The 24,193-nt window shown below is 36.3% G+C and overlaps 1 protein-coding gene across 1 annotated transcript in view; it reads left to right on the top strand.

The window, feature by feature from the left end:
- The window catches only part of ATRNL1 (attractin like 1), a gene marked incomplete at both ends in the record, with an annotated part of 499,083 nt that overhangs the window by 63,800 nt on the left and 411,090 nt on the right, over window positions 1-24,193 (top strand). Inside the window, 3 exons of the mRNA XM_084265269.1 lie at window positions 11,409-11,664; window positions 19,212-19,395; window positions 23,041-23,195. Of these exons, the coding sequence (XP_084121395.1) occupies window positions 11,409-11,664; window positions 19,212-19,395; window positions 23,041-23,195 (595 nt within the window). The remainder of the gene's footprint in view (window positions 1-11,408; window positions 11,665-19,211; window positions 19,396-23,040; window positions 23,196-24,193) is intronic.

Raw genomic sequence — 24,193 nt, forward strand, 5'->3', positions numbered from 1 at the left:
TGATGCTTTAGTGATAGTACCCTTAAAGATTTACTTTAAAAAAATTAGAAAGGATTTTTTTATGCTGATAGAGAGACAGATACTAACTTTATTTACAAAAAAACAAATTTCCTTTTGTGAAATCATTAATTTTTGGCTAATGCTAGTCCTGTCTACAAAATACAAAGGACCAAAAGTGAATGCAGTGCATAATTCAGCATTGTACAAATTATGGCAAGCTTGTTAACTGGGACACAGAAATACAGAATTTGTATTCCAAATTTTCAGTTGTTTGTGTGAGACACATCCAGTATCACAGAAGGAGACACTGTCAAGTCAGACCAGAGTGTTTATCTAGCCTGATAGCAGCAAATAACTAGGGAAGTATATAAGAAAAAAATTAGAAGACTATCTAGAAGCTTTCTCAGAGCACTGCAGCTGGGATATTTCTATGATAGATTCAGATGCTTTCCAGAAAAATAACATCCTAGTTTTTTATTTTTTCCAAATTTTTGGACCATATATTTAGTTTAATGTTGTTACCATCCTGTGTCTAAGAATTCCACTGAATTTTGTGAAGAAAAATCATCTTTTGGGAAATTGGTACTACATGGTTTGATTTTGATAATCCCTACTTCTTATACTATTGTCTATATATTTTCATCAGTCATCATTTTTTGTAAGCCAGATCATATATCCTATGATTTCTTTTTCATGTTGAAAACTCCTTGCTTTTTTAGTAATCTTAGAATGGTTTGGGTTGGAAGGGACCTCAAAGCCCATCTGGTTCCAACCACCTGCCATGGGCAGAGACACCCTCTGCTAGACCAGGGTGCCCAAAACCCCATCCAACCTGACCCTGAGCACTTTCAGGAGCCCAGGGGCAGCCCCAGCTTCTCATCCTGTGCCAGGGCCTCATTGCCCTCATAGAGAAGAATTTCTTCCTACTGTCTAATCTTAATCCACCTACCTTCATTTAAGACCATTACTCCTTGTATTGTCAGTCCCTGCCCTTGTAACCAGTCCCTCTCCATCTTTCCTGTAGCCTCCCTTTAGGTACTGGAAAGCTGCTATAAGAGTCCCTTAAGAGAGCCTTATCTTTTCCAGGCTGCAAGTGCACATTGGTGGCTCATATTGAGCTTTTCTTCAATGAACACCCCAAGTCCTTCTCTCAAGGACTGCTCTCAGTCCATTCTCCACCCAGCCTGTAGTTGTGCTTGGGATTGCTCTGACCTATGTGCAGGACTTGGCACTTGGCCTTGTTGAGCTTCATTGCAGTTTGCACTGGCCCAACTCTCAAGCCTGTCAAGGTCCTCTGGTTGGCATCCTGTCCCTCCAGCATGTCAGCCACACCACACAGCTTGGTGTCCTTGGCAAACTTGCTGTGCGTGCACTCAAAATGATGGTGATGCCAATACTGACCCCCCCTTTCCTCTAGAAGGAAGATACTTCATACCTTAGATAATATTGCATCATTGCCTCTGTTTCTTCTAGTTCTTAGATCCCTTCTGAGATAGGGGGAATCCTTGTTCTTATATTGGTACCTCAGAGGTTGATCTTGTAGAACTAATGGTCTTTTCCATTCACTTCGGTATTTTAGGTTTTTGAAAATCTGCCTTTGGGTTTGAACTGGTATTTTCACAAAACTACCAGTTATAAACTCAAGATCTTATTGTAGCTAATTCAAAACTCACCACCATATATATATAAAGACTTAAAATAGTTTTTTATTTGTATTCATTGGTTCATGCTTATCTATGTGAACTATTATTTACTCTTTTATTTGTTTTTGTATTGCACATTCAACATTGAGATTCTTCTGCTATTCTTTGCTTTTGATTGTTGTCTCAGCTATTTTTAGTAACATAGTATTGTCAAAAATAGTCATTTCTCCATTCATCCTTGTGCCAGATGGTTTTTGAGTATGTTCAACAAACAAATCCCAATTGTAGGTCTCTGTGGGACACCAGGAATGATTTCTATTCATTCAAGAAGTGAGAATTGATTTCCCAAACTGCTTATTTACCCTTGAGTTATTTACCTTGCTCATCCCATAGTACCTTAGTTTCTTTAAGGCACAAGGAACATTATCAAGCATCTTTTGGAAATTACAGGTAACTGTATCAAATGAACCTTTGAATCCTTCAGGTAAATCCATTGATTTGCAAGATATAACTTCTGTTTTCGAAAGCTGTTAAGACTTTTTCTCTGTCTGTCCTATCCATGTATTCACTGACTTCTGTCCATCCTTTCTGTCTATTGCTTTTCCATCTCTTGGTACTGACACATTTCTTAGAAGAGAGTTAGACACTACAGACAGGGTCAGCTGTTTTGTTCTTGAATTCCTTCAGAAGTGGTCTTGGTGACTTGATGTTGAATATTTTGTCAGTTTTTTTGAGTGTTTTTTTTTTTTTTCCGCTTGTTTCTCTTCTGTGTTTGTGTGTGTGGTGGTTTTTTAAAACTTTTAAAATTTCTGCTGTGGAAATACCTGAATCCATGAAGAACTCACATGGGGAAAATAAATTTCATTCTATTGCTGTGGCTTTAACTTCATAGAGTACTGCTTTGAACTGTCTGTTGGCACTACAAATTATCTAGTTGTCTGTATTTCTAATGCATTAGAAAAGTGATGTATTAGAACTCTATATATAATTTTGTGGGCAGCTCATTGAACTGTTTCATGGCTTGCCTTTATATGTGGATGCTTTTTAATCTGCTGGAGCTTTTGAACCTTTATTTTGAAGTATTGTTTTTCTTCTAACAGTCTCCATTATCCTCCTGTTAAGTTAAGCTTTATTTCTTTTGTTATTTGTAATGGGAAACGTTGGGGGCTTTTAAATAGGAAGTATTCATGTGATCTGAGCAGATATCCTTAAACTGTCTTCATATTGTCATTATAAATGTTATCCTTTTAGTTGTAACTTCAGTTTCTTTCGATGATAGGACTCCCTTTTATATAGTACTCCTTTTGAAGTTAAGCAGAATTATAGGAGTGGGTGGATTTGTTTGGGTTTTTTTTTCTTGTCTTCTATTTCTCTTCCAGAGATGTTGAATCTGTACCAGGCATGGTTAATAGTGTGGAGGTGTTTTTTCAGTAGTAACTTTAAGTAGATTATGTGCATACCCCAACATCAACTCAAAAATTGCTTATCTTCTTGTCACTTCCCTGATTCATTAATGATGTATTATCAGTTCTTAGAGAGGTCAGATCTTTAGTTGGGGAAACATTTAAGCAATGTATCACTTACCAGTTCAGAATATAGGCTTAAAATTTCATTTAACCTTTTTAGTTGACGGAGCTAATGTTTTCTTGAGATATTCCAGACTAAAGGGTAACTGTTTCAGAGATGCTTCTATCAGCAAATGTTAAATATAATACATAGTGTTAATTCAGATCTGTTTGGATCTCAGTAGGGAAATGCTACTCTTGTTAATATTAATGAAAGCTGCAAGCGAATGTGTAGTGAAGAAGCTGTTGTTATTGTTAAAGGCATATGTTAATTAGTAATAAGAATTCACTAATAATGATCACAGCATCACTCATCAAATAATTAACTAATGTATTGCTTGTACTAGTGATTATGTCAAATGTCAAAAATTACATTGGCCAAAGCTGAAGAAATTTCAAGTGAGAAGTGCATCCTTTTGAAATAAGCTCTTAAATTAACTTGTTAGGATAAACTTTTGATATTTTTCCTTTCAGATGTTCAGGCTCTTGAAAAAACAGGAAAATAAATTAGTGTGAAGAATAGTAGAACATAACACCTAGAGATGGCAGCTTTGAGCTGTGTTTTGAGCTGTGTACTAGTCATTGTGAAATGTTTCCTTTATAGCTGAGAGAAAAAATATCCATGGAGAAGAAATTAGATTAAGTTTTTGACTTGAGCTCCTGAGATTTCAAAGCCTAACGCTAGACCAGAGTGAGAGCACAGATCTAGTATTGCCTGATTGTGGTGCAAGGTAAATTGAAGCTATATAATTGACTCTGTGGAGAATGAAATAAGTTACTGTGCCCATTTCCCTCAGAAAGCTTCTTTAGTTAAAATTGAAGTACTGTACTTCTTTATTCTGAAGAAAAGAAGATCAGAAGACTCCTACTGATGTATAGTTGTAACAAGTGACTAAGACTTTTTATGCATTTATAGAGGAGAGAGTATAAAAGTGTTCTTGCTTTTAGACCAACTAAACTGTTAGATAGTATTACCTTCAGTGCTTCTTCACTCTGGTTATTGGAAAGGTGCTACCTGTATCTGCTAGCAGTTGATTATCTCATATCTCAAAGATTATATATAGTTCCTGGCATCTTGATACTGAAAAATGTAAACACACTTTGAGATAATTAATATAGAAAATAGGATTATAAAGAGGTGGGAGGAAACAGCTTGTGAGGTTTATAAAGTAGGTATATACAACTTTGTTAAACAGTGACTAGATAAGAGTTAGTAAATGGGAAGATACTAGATCCCTGGAATAAAGTAGAAAGGGAGTTGCATATGGGGTGAGTATATGTTCACTTCTGGGAGTTCAGTCAGTAGCGAACTTGTGGTTGTATTGCAGGATTTGACCTCGTAATTGAATGGTTGCTGCTACTCCCAAGACAGTGAAAGGATGGCTGGGCATTGAGATTTGATTCTTTTGACATTGGCAATAAGAGTGAAGCAAACAGGCAAGCTATAACATACAGTAGTTACTAATTGTAAATAAGTTTTCCAGTATACAGACCGTTTTATATGTAGTCAAATTTAATTTGACTTATTGGAGTTTTATGAATGGTACCTCCAATTTTAAAGCTGTATTAAAAAGGGTAACTGTTTTGATTCTTTTTCCAAATGAATTGATCTTGAGTCTGTATAGCTTTTCTGGTATTTTTTTATTGGCTTTTAAAATACATAGAAGTTGACTTAATTGCTAGCCAGCAACAATGTGGAAAACTGTGGAAATAATGAAGCAATAAAGGGACAGCACTTCTGATTACTCTGACCTCGTGAAACACAAATTGATGCAGTATGTATTGTCCTGAATTTGGTTGTGTTGGGAAGCTTAAGGTTATACTACACTCCTCTTCTTACTCAGGTTCTTACTCAGTGAGGATATAGTTCCACAATAAGCTAAGAATAATAAAGCATGCAGCAGGAAGAAGAGTTATGTGAAGGCTGCTTCCAGTCTGTCAGTCCTGATCCAATGGGAGGATTATGGGATCAAGTGGGGATGTTGATTATTCATTTATTTTCTTTTGATATAACACATAAAAGAATGTTCTTGATGTTGTTACCATATTAAAGGAGGAAATGGTCTGGGGAAAGGAAGGGGAGGTATCAAACAGTCCTAAAACAGGTGGCATGTATTGATTGCAGAATATAGGCTTGTGATAGATGAGTTACTGCCAGATGACTTTTTTTAGTCTTACTTATTTTCTTGAATAAAATCTAGAAATTTGTTATTGATGTACAGCTTTGACTAAACTTTTACAAATCTCAGGTAAGCATAAAGACCAGAAGTTCTTATGAACTTTTGAGTCTGGTTATTTTACATTAAGTTGATTTATATACTAATGCATGGGTACAGTGTAAGGGAGGAAAACCAACTGATAATCTTGTTTCAAGAAAATGGAGATTGACTGTTCTTCGTGTGGTTTGTGAGTGGCATTTCTTTGGCCAAATTTTCAGAAACAGATTGGACTTGCATAAGAATTAAGGTGGAAGACTTGTTCCTGAGAGATAAATTTTCTGTGATATGGTTAAGAAATATAAAATTAAAACTATGTGGTTATTTTAACGTGATTCATCCATTTCCAATTCATTGGAAATAGATTATGAATTATGCCCTTTTCCATTTCTTTTACACTTTTTTTTTGGTGGTAACTAGCAGATAAGATTCCTTTTGGAATGCAGGCAGGATTTGCATAACAGTGAAGTGTTCCCAGGTACAGTCAGAGCAGCTGATAAGTATTGTTCTTTTAGAAGAAAAGAACAATTGCAAAGTCTAAAAGAATAAAAATACAAGTTTTAGAAAAGTCTTGAATTACAGCATTTATATGAAATAAAACAATTAATACTGAGATATGAAGTAAGGAAGAGAGCCTGTTCAAGGTCAAATGAACTAACGATTTGGGCCGTCTGTCTGTTCAGGATTCAGTGTGAAGTTTGTAGAAAACTTCCTCTGTTACTCTGTACAGTCTGTTGACTGGGACTTACCAGACAAGTGGGGGCTCTTATTTGCTCTGTTGGTCATCTTGTTGAGTAACTTTCTTGCTCTCTTTCAGTTTGTTTTCTCTCAGTGTAAAATGTTCCTCTGTAAAGTGATTTTGAAGTCTTGTTAAAACTGGTGGTACTGTTGGGGCATGGTTGTACAGGGATTACCAAGTATGCAGTCTTGGATGTTGGGAACACCAGACAGCTAATTAAGGCATGCTGGATCATTAGTCATTTTTGCAATTTTTTAAATCATCTTACCTCTATTAAAAATATGTATTCATTTATGGATTTTGCAGAAATTTCCTGGTTTACTTTGTCAGTTTTTATGCAATATCAAATGTACAAATCACCATGTTAAGTTATGGTTATGATGTTTTTTTTTTATTTGGAGCCTTTATTAGTTGTTCTGGTTTCAGCCAGGCCAGACTTCACCTTCCCAAGCAGCCAGCCCAGGTGAGCTGAGTTTTAGCCCAGGTGAGCTGAGTTAGCCTGGGCTGTTTCCACACCACCTGACATCACTCTTCCATAAAAGGGGCTGGTCGGGGAGGGGTGCTCCTGGTGCCTCCAGGGCAGTCAGAGCTTGGATGGGGCATCAGGTTGGTCCTTTGTTTTGCAGCGCTCTTACCATCGGATTGGTAAGGTACTTTGTGTTATCATTGTGTGTGAGCTAAGTTTCTGTGGGCTGGTATTGTTCCCTTTTCCTGGTGATTTTGTCAGTAAACTGGTCTTTTCCCAACTTGTGCAGGCTCTGTGTTTCTCCTCCCAGAGAGAGCAAGTAGCAGGTGGTGCTCAGCCAGTGCTTGGGCCTGAACCACCACAGTTTACAGAAATTAGTGCTTTCAAGTAGATCTTGGATCTTGACTTTATTCATTACATAACTCTAAGGATAAATGCACATCAAAATATTTTATTTTCTTTATGTTTTCTAAAGAATTTTGCCCTGAAATTATAAAGTTCAGACTGTTATCAGAACTCTGCTTTTCCCGAGTCACCTGTTCAGTCACACAAAGACTTTTCAAAGTTATGGGGGTTGGTCTTGTCTTTTTTTATTTCCCTAAAAAGAAACGGTTTTGCAATTTGGATGTTGCTGTGATGATCAACTAGACTATTTCTGTTACTGCTTGTAGTAGAAAATTAAATTAGAGGCTTTCCAGAGATTTACGTGTGTTAAAAATTTGTTTTCACAGAATCACCAAGATTAGTTGAGGGTGGAAAGGACCTCTAGAGATCATGTTGATCAGTCTCCCTGCTCAAAGCAGGATCGACTAGAGCAGGTTGCTCCAGACTTGATCCAGTTGGGTTCTGAATATCTCCAGGGATATTTAATTCCACAGTGCCTTCTCTGAGCAACTGTTCTAGTCTTTGGCCATCCTCACTGTGAAAATAAATGGTTTTTTTCTGATACTTAAATTGGATTTCTTGTAATCCAGTTTGTGCCCATCACCTGTTGTCCTTTTGCTGGATAATACTGAAAAGAGTCTCATTCCCTCTGTGGTTTTTTTTTTTTTCCCCTCTCCCACCAGGCATTTAATTTTATTTGAATTCTTTGGTTATTGAAAAAAAAAAAAGCAACAAACTCACATTCTCCAAAGATACTGATGATATCTATAAGGTGAAGACATTTAAGAGCTGTTTTAGTTCCTTAAATTGCCTTAATATCTCCACTGGGCTTTCCAAATTCGCAGTTTACTTTGAGAGTTCACCTGTATTTGAGTTACTATCTTGTTTCTGTTTTGGCTAGTTAAAATGTGTGTGTCAACACTAGATCAAATGAATATTTTATTCTTGTTTTGAGAAATTTAACTGTTTTGTTGAAATCCTGGCTTTGGTCTTAAGATTCCTGCCTTCTGCTCTTGACCTCTCTGCCCACTATAGATAGCTATCTCTTATAAAAAATTTCTGCCTAAACATTTTTCTAAGGGAAAAACGCTGATTAGAGAAAATGGAAACATCTGCTGGAAAGTTTTGGTTCTATTTTAACTGAGAGGAATGATACTGGCTGTTTTGATACTGCAACCTGAAGAGTTGCCAAGAAACCAACTGATGTGATCTGTAGGTGGGAATATCATGAATGAGTGAGCTGCCTTGCCTGCTCAGTTTGCAGTAAGAAACTTCTCATTTTTGCTGGAATTCCTCACTGAGCAGGAACTCTGGATTACAAGCTCAATAGACAGTGTAGTTTTATGCACTTTGGTGCATATGGTAATATTTATTTTAAATCTTCATTGATAAACTCAAGGTTTTTGCAGGTTTATGTAACTTCTTAGATAATTTCTTTAATGTGAAACAATATATCTAAAATTACCAAGGTTAATTTACTGAGTAAACAGTCACCTTCACTATTGTTCACTGTGATTAAAAGTGTTTCTTTTGACACATGGTATCAAAACTTTAAAATGTGAGTGTGTTGGTGGCCTCATATTTTCTTAGTGCTTATCTGCCTGTTGTTTTGTTACCATCCCTTGGACGGTGTACCTCTTGGTCTTGTTCCTCCTCCAGACTGAGGAGTACAGCTTTCAACATCTTCCATCTGGGTCATATTCTTGACAATTTTTCCTTGCTAGTTTCCCAAGGATTTGGAGTTTTATACTCATGCTGTTGTTGTTTTTCATATAATTTCTGTCATGGTGTGCTATCTTACTATAAACAAATATTTGGAATGCTCTATTCATTTAAAGGTCACCAGTTTTTGTGTGCTAGTACTCTTGAAGCTTTAGAGCTTGTGTATTGTGTCTGTCAGAAAGGCTTACTTTTTACTGTGATTTATACTTTCTTTGTAAGTGAGTTCTAAAGGCAGTATTAGTTTATAAAGGCATTCCTTCTTGTCTTTCACAGCCTTCAGGCTGCTTTAGGACCATTTACACTTGCATCCTTGCTGCCATTTTCCTGATCAGGATTTCCAGATAAATGTCCATCTTTACATTGTGGGTTTTTTTGTCCTGTATAACTATCCATGTAACTTTTTGTTCTGTATTTTTTTTCTACTGACTTTGTCCTGTGAGCCATTCTCTACGTTCAGCTGATCATCACTAACTTTTAAAGTGTTTTTCAGTAGCACTAGGAGCTTCTTAATCTCAGAAACAGCCCTGAGCGAGGCTTAGTTAAATCTGTTTTTGTTGTTGATAAAGCAGTTGTCGTGACCTTCTTGTCTTTTTCTCTGCGAACAGTCTTCTGTACAGGATCTGCTGTGTCATTTATAAAGATTGCTTCTCACACAAGTGTTCTTTTTTTCTGAACTTTGAATCATTTAAGCAGAACTGTGGGGAGGGCTTTCTTACTGTCAGCTGTCTGAGTAATCATTTCAAAGTTCATGCAGCTCTTTAGGTCACCTTTTATTGTGTAGTGTCTTTCCTCAGCGTCTGAAATACTTTTTTCCACATACAGCACCTGAACTCCTCAATTGGATCCATCTTTCTGCTGTAGTCTGTTACCTGCATTTAAAAATAAATGCTCATTTGCCTTTTGAGATTAATGTGGCAGATGATTGAGCCACGTAAAATAATTTTAAGAAGAATATTTCTTCAAGCCATTCCTTTGGATCAATGCACAGCCTCCTTACAGCTTCTGTGGTCCTTCACCAAGCTCTTTGAAAAGTTGTTTTATCTCACAGCAATAGAATGGCTTCAGATATATAAATATATATATATCTGTAATGCTATTGCAAATTCCTATCAAAGGGTGTGGACATCTTTGGTTCAAACACCACCAGTCCAAAGTAATCAGTTACACAGAATATTGCTGCACAGGGGCAACTTTAAATTCCAAATCAGGAAATGTTTACCTGTCTCAAACATAATTGAAAATTGACCAGGAATTTCAAGTGTATTCTTGATGACATGTCAGACAGTTTGGCCAGCGGTTTACTCACTAGTCTCTGAGTTATGAGGATGTTTTCCATCTAGACTCTGCTGTTTACCATCCTCCTTAGATGTATAGACATCATTGTAACCTACACAAACCTTTATTTGGCTGGACTAATACACTATCATTCCACTGATCATGTACATTTTGCATGCTTGCCAGTTTGAGTTCATCTTTCCTGATGGGTATGATGATAATAGCGTGCAGTTTACACTTTAGTTTACATCCTATCAGTTGCTTGTACACAGTAAGTCTGGCTTCCACACGGTTGATTAAAACTTCTTGCATTAGGTAGATTTTTTTTATCTTCTGGTCTCTTTTTCTGAGGCTCTGTGTTACATGCCAAGCAAAACTCTGCCAAATGTTCTGAGCTTGCCTTTTATATTTTTCTTTTTTAAACCAGGTAAGATTGAGTTCAGGGTAAACCGTAGATCATTACATTGTGGTATTCAGAGGGCAGCTGGCAACTCTATAAACACTATGCAGATGGGATGCAGAGTGTATGTGGTTCTGGTATATCCTAGCAAAGACTAAGTAGTGTTCTCAGAACCATAAGCAGTTTTTTCTACCAAGGATAAACTGTCTTTGAGCCAGTCTGTGAAACCAGCAAGCTGGAATTGGGTCAGTGACTATGCCTTGGCTTCCTACTCTGAAGTTTGAGATTTAGTAGAATTTCCATTCACTAAATATTTAAATAAATCATTCATTGTTCATCAGAAGAGATGACGTTGCAGTTTGAGGTATGTGGTTCATGAAGACTAGAAAATACCTTTAGAAGAATTCAAACTACCTTCTCTGTGGGTTTCAACTTCTAGCTGCTGTCCCCAAGAGGGTGCCGTGCACACATTGTCCCTTTTCTTTGGGCTCTGATGACTCTGAGGTTTCTCAGGGTTTAAGTTACTTTGCTCTTGAGAGGATGTGCTCTTTTGTGCACACGCTGAATGAAATCCCCCTGGTCCAAGCGTGTGGAAAATCACGTTTCAGTTCTGAGAACTGTTCCTTAAGGAAACAATATAATACCCTTTCTGTTTATTTTTTTCTAATAGAATGCCGCAGTATGAATTAGAAGTGTCATGTAATTAAAGTTTTTCTGCTTGAAATAATCTGGTTGAGATCAATTTTGGTGTCATTTTCATGGTTGGGTTTATTTTTCAGAGAAATAGTCTCCTTATCATCATTGTTGGTTTAGTTTAAATATCATTGTCTGGGATTAGTGTCTGATATTGAGCTGGTTAATGTGGTATTAGTTAACAGTCTGCTTTAAATCTTCTCATTTCAGTTATGAAATACTTCAGAGCAGAGAAGTATGCCTCAGATGTTATCTTTCTGTAATCTGTTATTTGCTTTATCTTCTCTCTCTTCCAATTTTTATAGGAAGACATCTACATGTATGGAGGCAAAATTGAAACAAATAATGGCAATGTTACTGATGAGCTGTGGATTTTCAACATACACAGTCAAACATGGAGTACCAGAATTCCTGCAGTACTTGTACATGGCCAGCAATATGCTGTGGAAGGTCATTCAGCACACATAGTAGAGCTGGACAGCAGAGATGTGGTTATGATTATAATTTTTGGATATTCTGCCATATATGGTTACACAAGCATTGTGCAAGAATACTACATCAGTAAGTAGCTTTCAAATAATTTTCATCATGTACTGAATAAAAAACCCACTCCTGATCTTTTTTTTAAACTAAAGAATACTCATGTTTTCAGAAAGAAAAGTATGTATTTTGCAAAATAAGTGAAACCTCATCTTTTCTCCTTTATATGATGTACATTGCTTTTTTAAATTAAGTGGTAGCATTTCATACATGTTTGGAGTATAATGGCTTTGTGGTGTTGTGTATGTGGCTGTGGTACTCTACAGGGTGTAAAGATCATCCCAGAAATTCGATGTAGTGGTTACTGTTGCATTGAAATCTACTTTCTTTTTTTTACCACAGAGTACATAGAGTTAAAATTAAGTCGATCAAAAAAGAAGGGGCAAAACAGAGGACAATGAGCGGTGCTTATTACAATTTAGTTATTTTGAAGGTTCTTTAATGTTTTAATACTTGAATTCTGATTTTTGAAATGTTCATCTTTGTATATAGGGTTATCTGAAGTTTATGCATGTTACTACATGAGGAATAGAGAAAATTAATAACCTGCCATGTCTCTCTGAAATTTCCCTTGCAAGCTAGTGAGCTTTTCATAAGGGTGATTTTAAATGGTAGCATTAAATAAACCACAACTTTTTTTTATCCTATGCATGGTACAGCTCAGATATTATTTCAGTAGAAACTTGTGATACATTTTTAGGAATATTCATATATCTGCTAATTCAAATTATAATATTCTTTTACTTTTTTGATTCCTTCTTTTCTGTAGAATTGACCTGAGTCCCTCAATTATCCAAGCAATCACAGAATGCATAATATAAAACTTCAAAGTAATTTTATGTTAAGGCATATATTTTAAAAAATGTTGCAGTTTACTTTTTGGACATAGACACATGTATATAAACATTCTTTAAGCAGATCTATGGACAGAGGAAGTCCCTTCAAAACTGCTTCCTTGCAATATCTCTGATTGTAGTCCCAAAATCTTATAACGGTGTTGAACCAAGGATAAAAGAGAACCGGAATAAAAGGAAGAGCACCATGATGTGCTTTTATCCACACTGAAAATTTGATTGAACTGCATAAAACTACTATAAAACTCTGGTCTATTGTTTTACAACAGTGTTATTAACAACTATTGAAGGCCAGTTTTCTGGAAAAATTTTTGGGAAGTTTTTTTTAATCAACCAGAGATTTGTTTTTTTTCTTGAAAATAAGAATAGGTTCTAGTTTTCTGTGTCCTTGTTCACTGTAGAGTGTATTGTCTTTATATTACTTGCTTCCTCATATGCAGTCTATGTAATCTGGAGTAGAAGTATAACTGGTATTTACACCTATTACTGTGCTTAGTTTAATAATGAAGAGGGAAATGAAAAGGATGAGGAGTACACGATTCACTTTGTACTGTAAAATTTTCTGTCTGGTGGGTTTTATTGCTGGCTTTATAGTTGAAATGTACAAGTTGTTCCTATTTTAATTTCTTTTTTTAATATTAAAACTCTGTTTGTGGAAGATTAATAAAACAGACTGCAACCAAGCATATATGAAACAAAGAAAAACATTCCAAACCATGGCGATAAGCTTTGAGTAGGAGAAAGTACTTATTTCTATGGCAGTTATTAGGGGTCAGAATTATTCTTTTTATGTCTCCTTTCTGAAATTATAATTTTATCACATCCTGGTGAGAAATGTGTTAGAGAAATTATGCTTCACTTGCATCAAATACAAAGGAAACACTTAGCCATATAGGGGAATTACTGTGGGAATATGTGGATTTCAGTGAGTTGATTTCACATGCTAAAGGATCCCTGGTGCATGTAGTGCTTTGCAGAATGTGGACTCTACAGTTTCTGTGGTGGATAATTCTCGTGTTTCATTTTACCCTATTACATCTCTCTCCTTCCCCTCCCCTCAAAGCTAAATGAATTTTTTGGCAAATTTTTGTGAGTTCTATGTTAGCTGTAGCATTTTTGTACAGTTCGGCAGCTATAGGATCAACTGTAAAATTCTAAATGGTACTTTGAACTAAGAATGATTTTTCTGGGGGACCTTAGCAACTCATTAAAAGACATAGGAAGTGATAGAAATGTTGCTGTGAACCCACCTGAATCAGAAAGAAAATTTGTTATAAAAAAAGTTCTTCTGACATTATAGAATGAAAAATTAGAGTCCCATTTTCTTTCTCTTTGCTTGCTTTTAAAATATACATTGCTTTAACATTTCAAATGGTGATGCTTTATTCTTTCTAAATGTTATCAGCCATGGCTTTTAGTCCTAATGAAGGCTATTTTTCAAGCCTTTTACTAGATGCCTACTGAAAAAAAGAAGCATAGAAGGGGGCAGCTTACCCTTTGGTTCATCTGAATTGAAACCTCTAGTGATCCAGTCTTGTTAATGAACGTTGATTAACTTGATATATGGAATTCTGGTGCTAAAGCCTTCTTCAGTTGCTGTGATACTGATTTCCATGGGGTCTGGGTCAAGGCACATCTGAAGTTTAAATAATTTGTGGATTCCCTAGCTTTTCACCTAGGTATATAACTCTTACTAACAAAATGTGAATCAGATGGGCCCATGGTCTGAAAATTTCTCAGATATTGTCTGGTTAGTGATTTCTATCAATGCCAAGTAAGTTCTGAAAAAATCAGACATGGCTTGCAGGCAGAAGCATGGGAATTTATTTCTACTCCAAAGGTATGGTGATTGTTGCAGGGGGAAAAGAAAAGCTTCCTGTTGTTCTTTCTTGCTATACCTAGACTTACGGCTTTTGAGGAACCAATAAATCCTGGCATGGGTATTATTTGGATGATTTTACTAACTGGAACCATAAAGCTTTTCTGGGTTACTCCCCAGGGAAATTTATTTCTCTTTAGGTTAACAATACCTCATAAACCTTCTAAGAATCTCAATGTGAGTCTCAAGGTGAATATAATAATGGTGTTTTGTTTTAGCTGAGGTTTATAAAAGCTCCTTATATATTAAGAAACTTTTGAATACCTATTCTGAGATTCTATTTTATTATTTTAGAAGACAGAGATTTGTTTGGATTAGCAGCATACCACTGGCTGATTTTTTTATGACTTTAGGGGTAGGCTATAGGTTGCTTTTGATTAAAAATATCTCTTTGAAATAGTGTTAAGTGAAGTGAGCCTATGATATAACGTGTGTTTCTGCTTTTTTTGTAAGTTAGCGTAATTTTTCAAGTTTGTCATTTGAGTGGAATGCAGATAGCACACTGGGGTGCTTCCTGGACACTGTGTTCTCTTTACCTGGTTTGAAGGTTGCACTGTGGTAAGGCCACATCAGGCCAGTGTATCTGCCTTTCCTTGCATTTTTTTTGATTTTTTTCTTAGTGAATGTTAACCAATTTTTTTCTTCCCTAAACACATTTTAGAAAAAACTTAATCTCAAAATGCTGTTTTAATTATTACCGTTTGATTGGTAAAATTATTATTGCTCATATTTGCAGTTTTTCTTCATTTGGCTATCCTAATCAGTCATGCATAGAAATGAGCCGGGGTGGGGGGCAAGGAAGGAATAAGGTTTTGTGTCTTCACTGTCTGTGTGTTGTTTGATGATGCAGTGGCATCACATCTCTGGACGTGATAAATTCCAGCCTTTTGTTCAGAGCTTTATCACCTTGGCCATAAAAATCAGTGCTTCTTAAATGTAAGCACTGTATTTTATAATTCCTTTTAAAAATATTTGAGGTTTAATCTGAAAGAGCTTGGGTTTTGTTCACAATGTCATTGGACAACTGGTTATAATTTTAGTGACAAGGTATTTTTCAATTCATAGCCTACATTTATCAATGGCCAGTTTACAGTCACTTCTTTTCCCAGTGAAATGTTTGTAATGTAAGCAGCTCATCTCCCTTCTTGGAATTCTTTTTGAGTTCTATTTATAGATGCCAATCCTCTCTTTGGCAAGATTAATTAAGACCTATCTCTCTAGCTTTTCCCCAATGAGTTCATCTCTCTTCAACATGATGGTTAGAAAAGCCTATGAGATATTCTGGGTGAGATTTCACCAGTGTCTAGCTAAATAACATTAATCCTGCTTTATTTTGCACGTGGCACTTTGTATGAAGTAAAATGACACGTGTACTGCACCCACGAGGAAATCATTAATGGCTCACAGACTTTCTTTGGTGAAGCAGTGCTCCTATTCATTCTTCTCAGTCATTGTCAACTGATGAACTTCCATTTTATAGAGGTTTGTATTGCTTGTCCTAGTGCACAAAATCTTAAGTTATTGTTGAATATGCATCCATATTTTTCCAGTAGCTGTGATCATCCGGTTCAGCATGTTTTTCTGCTTTCTGTGATGTGATAGCATCTAAATTTATCCAATTATTGCACCTTAAATTGGAGACAGAGTCATAAAACTCACCGCTCAACTTTGTTCATTGCAGCTTCCTATTCAGTGCCCAAATCTCATTGAGTTATAATGGCTTATTTACTAATTCACAATATAGTAAGGATGTTACTGGAGCCCAGATACTGAGAACACCTACGCTTCCTGTGATATAAATGATTTGGGACATTTCTATTGTGCAGTGAAATGGTTTTCCACTATTTCAACTTTTTTTTTTAATTGACCCTTTCTATATTAAAAAAAAAATCAACCCCTTTGTGTACTGTGGTGAGGTTCAGGTCTGTAATTGTCCAGATGTTGTCTGTAGTGTCAGCCCTGAGGTTGTGGGTCTTTGGTAATATCTAACCAGCTTTGTTGAAAAAGCTTGCTACTGGGCCTGCAATTTCACTTGCCATGTCTGTCAGAGGTTTGGAATGGAGTCATGCCCCCAGTTTCAGTACATTGAATTAATGAGTTTTGCTTCTCTCTCAGCTGTAATTTGTTTTCCTGTTTACATGTTTTTGGGGATGCCTTTTTTTTTCCCTTTCACTAGATCTGTCTCTTCAAAACGGTAGTGGTGAAGCTGTCCATGAACTGTGTGAGTCTCTTGGACAAAGGTGCCCAGAGAACTGCAGCATGTAACTGTGTCCAGTTGTTTTGGATTTGACAGATTTAATTATCTGAAGTTATCAGTGACTTGTCTAAGCATTTTGAGAAAAACTTTACATGGTAGAGTTCTCTGGAAGATTGCCCAGATGTTGATGAAAAATGTCAAATTATAAATGAAAACTAGAAGCTCCTATTACTGGAATGGTTTTTTTCCATTTTTTTTCTTTTCTAAAATTCATTTGATTTTATTTTTACACTGGCTATTAGACTTAAAAAATGAAATCTGGGAAGTGAAAACAATCCTATTTCCTTATTTCTAGCTTGTTTGTTTGTGGAGCTCTTTCTGTATTTGGCTTTTTCAGCCGTTGAGGCTGCAGCATTTTGCATGACTGATTCGGTCAATTGAGTACTTCATCTGATCTAATGATAGAAAGTGTGCGAACTCCTTAAATATTTGAGTTGTGGTGTAAACACCTTGAATTAAAAATTGCATCTCTGTTTCAAAAAAAGATAGGTGAAGTTCCTTATCAGTGAATTGGTTTTGTTGTGGGTAGGTTTTTTTGTTTTTTTAAGAAAAAGGCAGATCGTATGCACAGTGATGTCTTTAAATGCAGACAGAAGTGTATTTTTGGCTGACTGATGCAATATTCAAGACGTTGAAGAAGTGTGAAATAGATCAAAACTCCATATATACTTTTCAGTATTCAAAATTTAGGCAGCTCAACTAAATTTCAGAATGGGAAATAAGAGAAACTGTAATACTGCTTTTGACTTTTATTCCAGAAAGATGTTGCTGGAGCTCCTTTCTCAAATGTAGGCAGGTGTCCATAGCATATGGAGCAGCTCTTCATGTTTCTGCCCAAGTCGTGTAAAGCTATGGAATTTGTTGCATTAACCAGTCAAATATAAATGCAAAATATTGTATTATGTGTATGATCAACACTATTGTGCAAACTTATGTGGAGAAATAGTAATTTTTTTCCCTTAAAAGTATATATGCCAACCCTTAGACTGATAACACTGTTTAAGTGGCAAATGAGGATGGTGTTGCTGTTAAAAATGTATCTGCAGGTTTACTCCTCACCTGCGTTTTTACATGAATTGTAACAAGTAAATCTATTTGTTAGCAAGGTAATACATGTGTGAAATACAGTGTTATTGGTACAAATTTGATATTTGTGTTCAGAGTTGCAGTTCTTAATAGCTTGATAATATCTGCCTAGAGACTGTAATAAAATACTAGTTACATTGCACTGCATATAAATAATGTAAATTACTGTGTCAGATATAATGTATTGCACAAATATCAGCATTCATAAGCACAAAAAATTAGCACAAGTCTTCCAGTTTAATCTATATTTTATAACTTGCTTTAAGCACTCATTATTGAAAAAAAAAGTTGCTCATAGAGGCACTACCTGGAAAGCATTTAATGCAAGTCGAATAGCAACAGTAATAACTGCAAGTCATGGGTCTTCTCACTAAACAGAAGAATCTGGAGGAACAAGTGGTAATCTTAAACTACCTACATAATATCAGATAAAAATTGAAAGGGAATTTATACTGTCTTTTAGATGAAGCAAGGTGTGTGGTGTTGTGTGCTAGCCTTGGATAAGTAACTTTATAATAGAAGCCAATTTAGGTTTTGGATGTTCTTGGCCACGCTTTCTTTTCTGACATAGTCTTCAAGAGGCTGTAAGTGAATTATTTTTTCCATTTCACATCCATAAAGCTGGCTGCATAATCATCACAGGCTGGTTTGAATAGGCTGGCTTCTCCAGGACATACCTTCTGGCTTGCTCTTTTTGTGGCTTCAGCTAGGAAGATGGAGGGGGAAAGATGGAAATTTCAGGGCCACAGGCAACAGGATGTCACTTAACCTTGCTGTCTTTTTTATTGTTACAGTAAAATAGTTTCCAATTGTGTTTTATTCTTCAGTTATAACAGCTATTGTGAATGGTTTTATTTGGTGTCTCTCTGCATTTATTAATGGTGTGATGTAAAATGTGAATTTAAGTGCCAGTTTAATGAGCTGCTATCAAATTATCCTTTTGTGGGTTTTCAGCAACTGAGTAGGTATAGTTGCAGTTAAATAACTAGAAACAGTAGTTGAAGCAGCTTTGATCTCAATTTTACAGTTTACTAGCAAAGAGGCTATCTATATCCATCTGTACTTTGAGGTACCTTACATTCCTAGTGCAGCTGATGTAGCTGGAGAAATGAATTCACATCAGCTAGGTCTGGTGGGACGATGTTACAGTTGATAGGGAATTAATCGTAACTGTTAATTTCATGTATTCCAGAAGGTTTGGGCTTCTTTTGGTTTTGTGTGTGCTGAACTGACACGTGGGAGAGTATGAAATACTGCTGGCACCTGTAACAATGATGTATTTGCAATTTAATTAAGAATGGCAGATAATAGTCTAATAACATTATCTGATTGCAGATATTTTGATATGTTGGTATGTAATTACTCCTTAAAACAAGTCCCTAGTTCTTGCTATGCTTAGAATTATAGTGAAAATGATTTTCTATGCTTAAAACTGAGTATTGTGTGTTAGCATTAGTAAGCCTTAAACATGTCTCTTGTACATCTGTTTCAGGGTCTAATTCTTGGCTCGTACCAGAAACAAAAGGAGCAATTGTGCAAGGTGGCTATGGCCATACTAGCGTCTATGATGAGCTGACAAAATCTGTTTATGTCCATGGTGGATACAAAGCACTACCTGGCAATAAATATGGATTGGTGGATGATCTTTACAGATATGAAGTTAATACTCGGACGTGGTAAGTATTTAGAATCATAGAATGTCATGGGTTGGAAGGGACCCCAAGGATCACAGAGCTCCAACCCCCCTGCCACAGGCAGGGCCACCAACCTCAGGCCTGGATCTACACAAGGTTACCCAGGGCCCCATCCAACCTGGCCTTGAACACGAATGCTGGAAACTAAATTATTTGTTACTGAAAAAGAAAACATAGGTGTAGAATAAGGTTCTGGTAAAATCACGGCATCTATCTTAGCATATTGCAGAACAGTATGTTCTCTGCAACAGAATGGAAGAATGTGGTGAGGGATTAGACTTTAGCCGTTGGATTAGTGGATCTACACTTTGAAGGAGCAGCAGGGAGGAAGCTTTGCACGTGTTCTACAAAGTAAGAAAAGGTTCTTTTACATAGACATAACCAGCACACAGGAACAGTACACGTGTACTGTTTTCACCTGGAATGAGTATAGCTCTGATGCACTTTCAAGTACTTGTTATATAAATAAGTAGAGAAATCTAAGAACTTTGCTCAGAAATTAGAGAGAAGATTCCTGGAATTGTATAGGGATCTGTAGTTATTAATGTTCTTGGTGTTTTGATTTTTGTCAATTCCTCATCTCTCAAGGTTATTGTAACTTATGAATGCTACTTATGTTATCTATAGCAAGTGACCTTAAATGTTTTTTTCTTACTTTATAGTTCTTGATCTCAAATAATCTCTTTCTTGGAACGTTTTATTCTGGTAATTTAATATTTCTGTTGAGAACTAATAGTTTAGTTTTGGCACATAAGACTTTTCTCTCAAATGTGGGAAACGTGGGGTTGATTTCACCAAGGTTCTTGATTTTTTGAATGCCATTAACTCATGGTACTTGGGAACCTTATTTACAAGAATTTATTGTACCATGTAACGTATTGTTAACTGCTGGAATTTTAATTCTCTCTCGTTATACCCCATTCTTGGAACAAAGTGATACTGTATCCTTCGAAGGTCTGATCAACAATATAATAATAAAATATTTTTATTCTGTATTCATATGAAAACCAATGGTGACTGCTTCTGTCTATACTCATATGGCATTCTCTGCAGCTTGTGGAGGCTTTATCTCTTCGATTCATTTCATGAATATTTCACTGGAAGTCAATTGTGCTGGGGGACTGAAAGCTGGCTGGAAGGATGGGGTTATGACACTTATATAGGAATAAAATATATTTCTCTATTGTATCTGTGGCATCTTATAGTCAGTGTTCAAAGTGCTCAGTGAGGCAGTGGAAGCTGAACTGACCAGGTTGGGGTACGAGGAAGAGGTGGAATCACCGTGGCTTTCTCATACCGATGTACCTCTTCTAACACTTGCGTTTGCTTGTCCTGTCTGTTTTTCTCTCTCACACACTCTCTGTTGCTCTGTCTGATCTGGCTGAGGTCCATATGTTTCACTAAGTCTTGGGATGCAAAGCTGATTATTTGTTTTATTCAGTGGCATGTGGGATTTTCATGTCTTCATATCAATTAGGCATAAGCTTTATGTTTCTTGGAATGTGCGTGGGCGATATCTGAACTCCTAGTGTGAGCATTATTTCATATACACGATGCAGAACTACAGTGTGTGTAATACCCACACTGCTTTGCATTACTTGCATATCACTGCAGTTGGCAATTGGGGGTACATGTGATGCTGGGCTTAGATAATGGCCTGAAACAGTGGAAGCACCTGCTGGCTCCTGGGTATTTCTGTTACCATTATAGAATCCTGCTGCTGTAGGCAGTGCTTGGCATTGCTCTAGTTAATGTGGACTAATGTTTGCAGATACACGTGTATGTGCATTAATAATGAATTCAGTGTACACTGTCCTGAGACTCTCACATAATTTGCATGGGGGGGTTGATATGTGAAGATTCTGAAGATTGCCCTCATCAGTGATGCTGATGAATAGTGAAAATCATGGCCAAATTAACAAACTTGATCGGTATTACACTTCTATTTCTGCTGAACCTTGGGGGAAAAGCTACTGTTATCAGGACACAATATGAAAAATTAGGGAAAAAGCCCCATCTGTAAAGTGTGGGGACCAGGGCTGGTGCAGTACAGTTGGGTGACTACAACTCAGAACAGTGAGTAGCCCAAAGAAAATCTCTGGGTATTGCTATGCTATCCTCTGTAGGGAAGAGACAGTCCTTAGGTTTCTCTGGAACAGAGAAACAGAGAGGCTCTTTAGGCCTTTAGTGATCAACACAACTATTTGTAGACAGCTGCAAAGCAGGGTAATCAAGACAGAGTCTAGTGTATAGCAATTAATGTAAATTGGGAGGTAGGAGCTGTGGAAAACTGCTAAACAAAAGACAAAAAAATCTATAGCCGAATGGATAAGGTTGTGTTCTTAGTGTTCTTGCAACTCATAGCAGCAATATTCCTCCATTACTAGTTGAAAATAACTGTTAAAAATAGCACTGTCTTCTGTTTCCTTGTCACTTCTAATTATGTATGTTGCTAACTCATGAGTTGCTTTTCTGGATAGGTACTGTAAGTATTCTGTACCAAGCTAAAGTCCTGGTTAGAAAAGCACACTCTGATTTTAATGTATTTCAATCAGAAACAGACAACAAAAATGCAAGTTGCTTAACAGAAAAAAAAATTAAAACCCCACAAGAAGCACATTGGTGGGTGTACTGTGGGTTTGAAGGAAGTGAAAGTGAGAGTCCAACCTTGTGAACTGTTAGATTACTGAGACACATAAAAGGTTATTAAGAGAATGTAAATAATAGTCTGTATTGGCAATTTAATCAGCTCTTCATATACATGTCTACAGCTGGTGGTCTTAACTAGATCAGGCTGGCAAACCCCACAATTGGTTACTCACTCTCTTGGTAAGATCTATTTGCTGTGATTAAATCAACTTTGTATTCTGTTGTCTCTACTAGCCCCACACCTGCCACTTTAAAACTGTAGTATTGATAGCTCTTGGCTGCTGTTGGGCTCATGTTATTACTCTGGCATGAGGCAAACTGCACAGACACAGGCTGAAATGAATGAGAAGATATCAAAGGCTCAGTATGTGTGGACTATGTTTTTGCTACTGAAATTCTGTATGTTTGAATCTGCGGCCCTGAATATATTTATGAAGCAGTACAGCTGTTTTTTATCCTAACTAGAATCAGTTCTACCATTTCTTTTCCAGGTCTGAGTATTCAGTTAGTAAGAGAAAAAAGAAATACTTTTTCTTTTCCAGTGCTTAGGATGGTCTGCAGATTCTTTTAGCCTTTTCAAGAATTCTTTATTGCACTTCTTCAGCAAACAACCAACGTGGCTAAGAATATAAAAAGATAGAAATAAATAATATGAATGGATTTTCATTCAGATTTGAATAAAATTTACCATATCATTATTCAGAATTAATGTAAACATGACAATTTACTTTTGGTATGTTACTTGATAAATTGAATCTTAATTTAAAAAAGAACATAATGTTTTAAATGATTGCTAAATATATTTGTTTTAACATGAGAAGTTTCATAATCTTAAAACCAATCAGAATATATTTAAAAGCTACTACTCAGTAAGTATGATTAGTGTTTTCCTTGTACTTTAAATTGTTTAATTCAATATGTTATCTAGATGTGTTTATATAGATTTTTTTCATACGCATTCTATTTTACATTTTGCAGGACTATTTTGAAAGAGAGTGGCTTTGCAAGGTATCTTCATTCAGCTGTCTTAATCAATGGAGCTATGCTCATTTTTGGCGGAAACACCCATAATGATACTTCCCTGAGCAATGGCGCAAAGTGCTTCTCTGCTGACTTTCTTGCATATGATATAGGTATGTATTGCATTGTATCGTTCTCATTGGAGTTTTAAATATCACAGCATTGCTTTTTCAAGTACAGCTAATATGAGCCTTTAAAGTCTTGATCCCAAACAACTTCAAGCTTTTCATAATTTATATTGTAAAAGTAAAATCATGCTGCTGGTCTGTGACAGTTTTTTGTTTGTTGGGCACAGTATAGAAGCTAAAATGATAAATTTATGAAAGTGTCTAAAACGTATAATGTGAATAGCAGGAGTGTTACTACATGAATTGCAAGAGTTAGCGTTACGAACATGTGTTGAACAGAGACTCCAGTGGTTATTCCTTCCAAGTGTTCATTTATTTTTCATACCAAATATCTACATAGTACTAATGAAATACGATGCTGGAATGTAAAAAAAAAAAAAAAAAAAAAAAATTCCCAAAAAACCAAAAAAACCCACAACAACCACCAAACAAACATGCAAAAAATTCCCCATAAGTAACACCCAAGAGGTTCCTAACAAGGCTTGGAACTGGTAGCAGTTTGGAAAATGCATTGCTCAGTGCTTATATCAAAGCATCACAATGGGCCTGGGTTGAGAATCAAAGTGGCAAAGCCAAGGTAGGCAGCAGTCTGAAAGGCAAGGCAGGAGGAGTCATGCAGTCTGCCATGAGCAGTCTTGGTGAATGGGAGGAAAATTCTGGGGGATATTCCACAATATAGACTAATGGGATGACTACTTGAAATGAATTGGGGTAGTAAGAGACAATGGAAGGCGTTTTCATCATTACATTAAGGGTGAACTATGTTTCTGGGGACAACAGTGCAATGGAAGCCATTGAATTATTTGGGATTAGTTTCATGGGACAAAAGGGTGTTGTTGAAAAAAGAAAAATATTCTTCTGAAGCACCGAAGCTGGCTGGTATGCAGTAAAAATGTCAAAATACAGAATTCATTCCCAGTTACCTGAGTTCAAAAGTGGAAGCAGCTGGTGACAAAAGAACCCTGCAGAACTGTGGTGATGGT

Source organism: Gallinula chloropus, assembly GCF_964237585.1.
Source record: "Gallinula chloropus genome assembly, chromosome: 5".
Lineage (NCBI taxonomy): Eukaryota > Metazoa > Chordata > Aves > Gruiformes > Rallidae > Gallinula > Gallinula chloropus.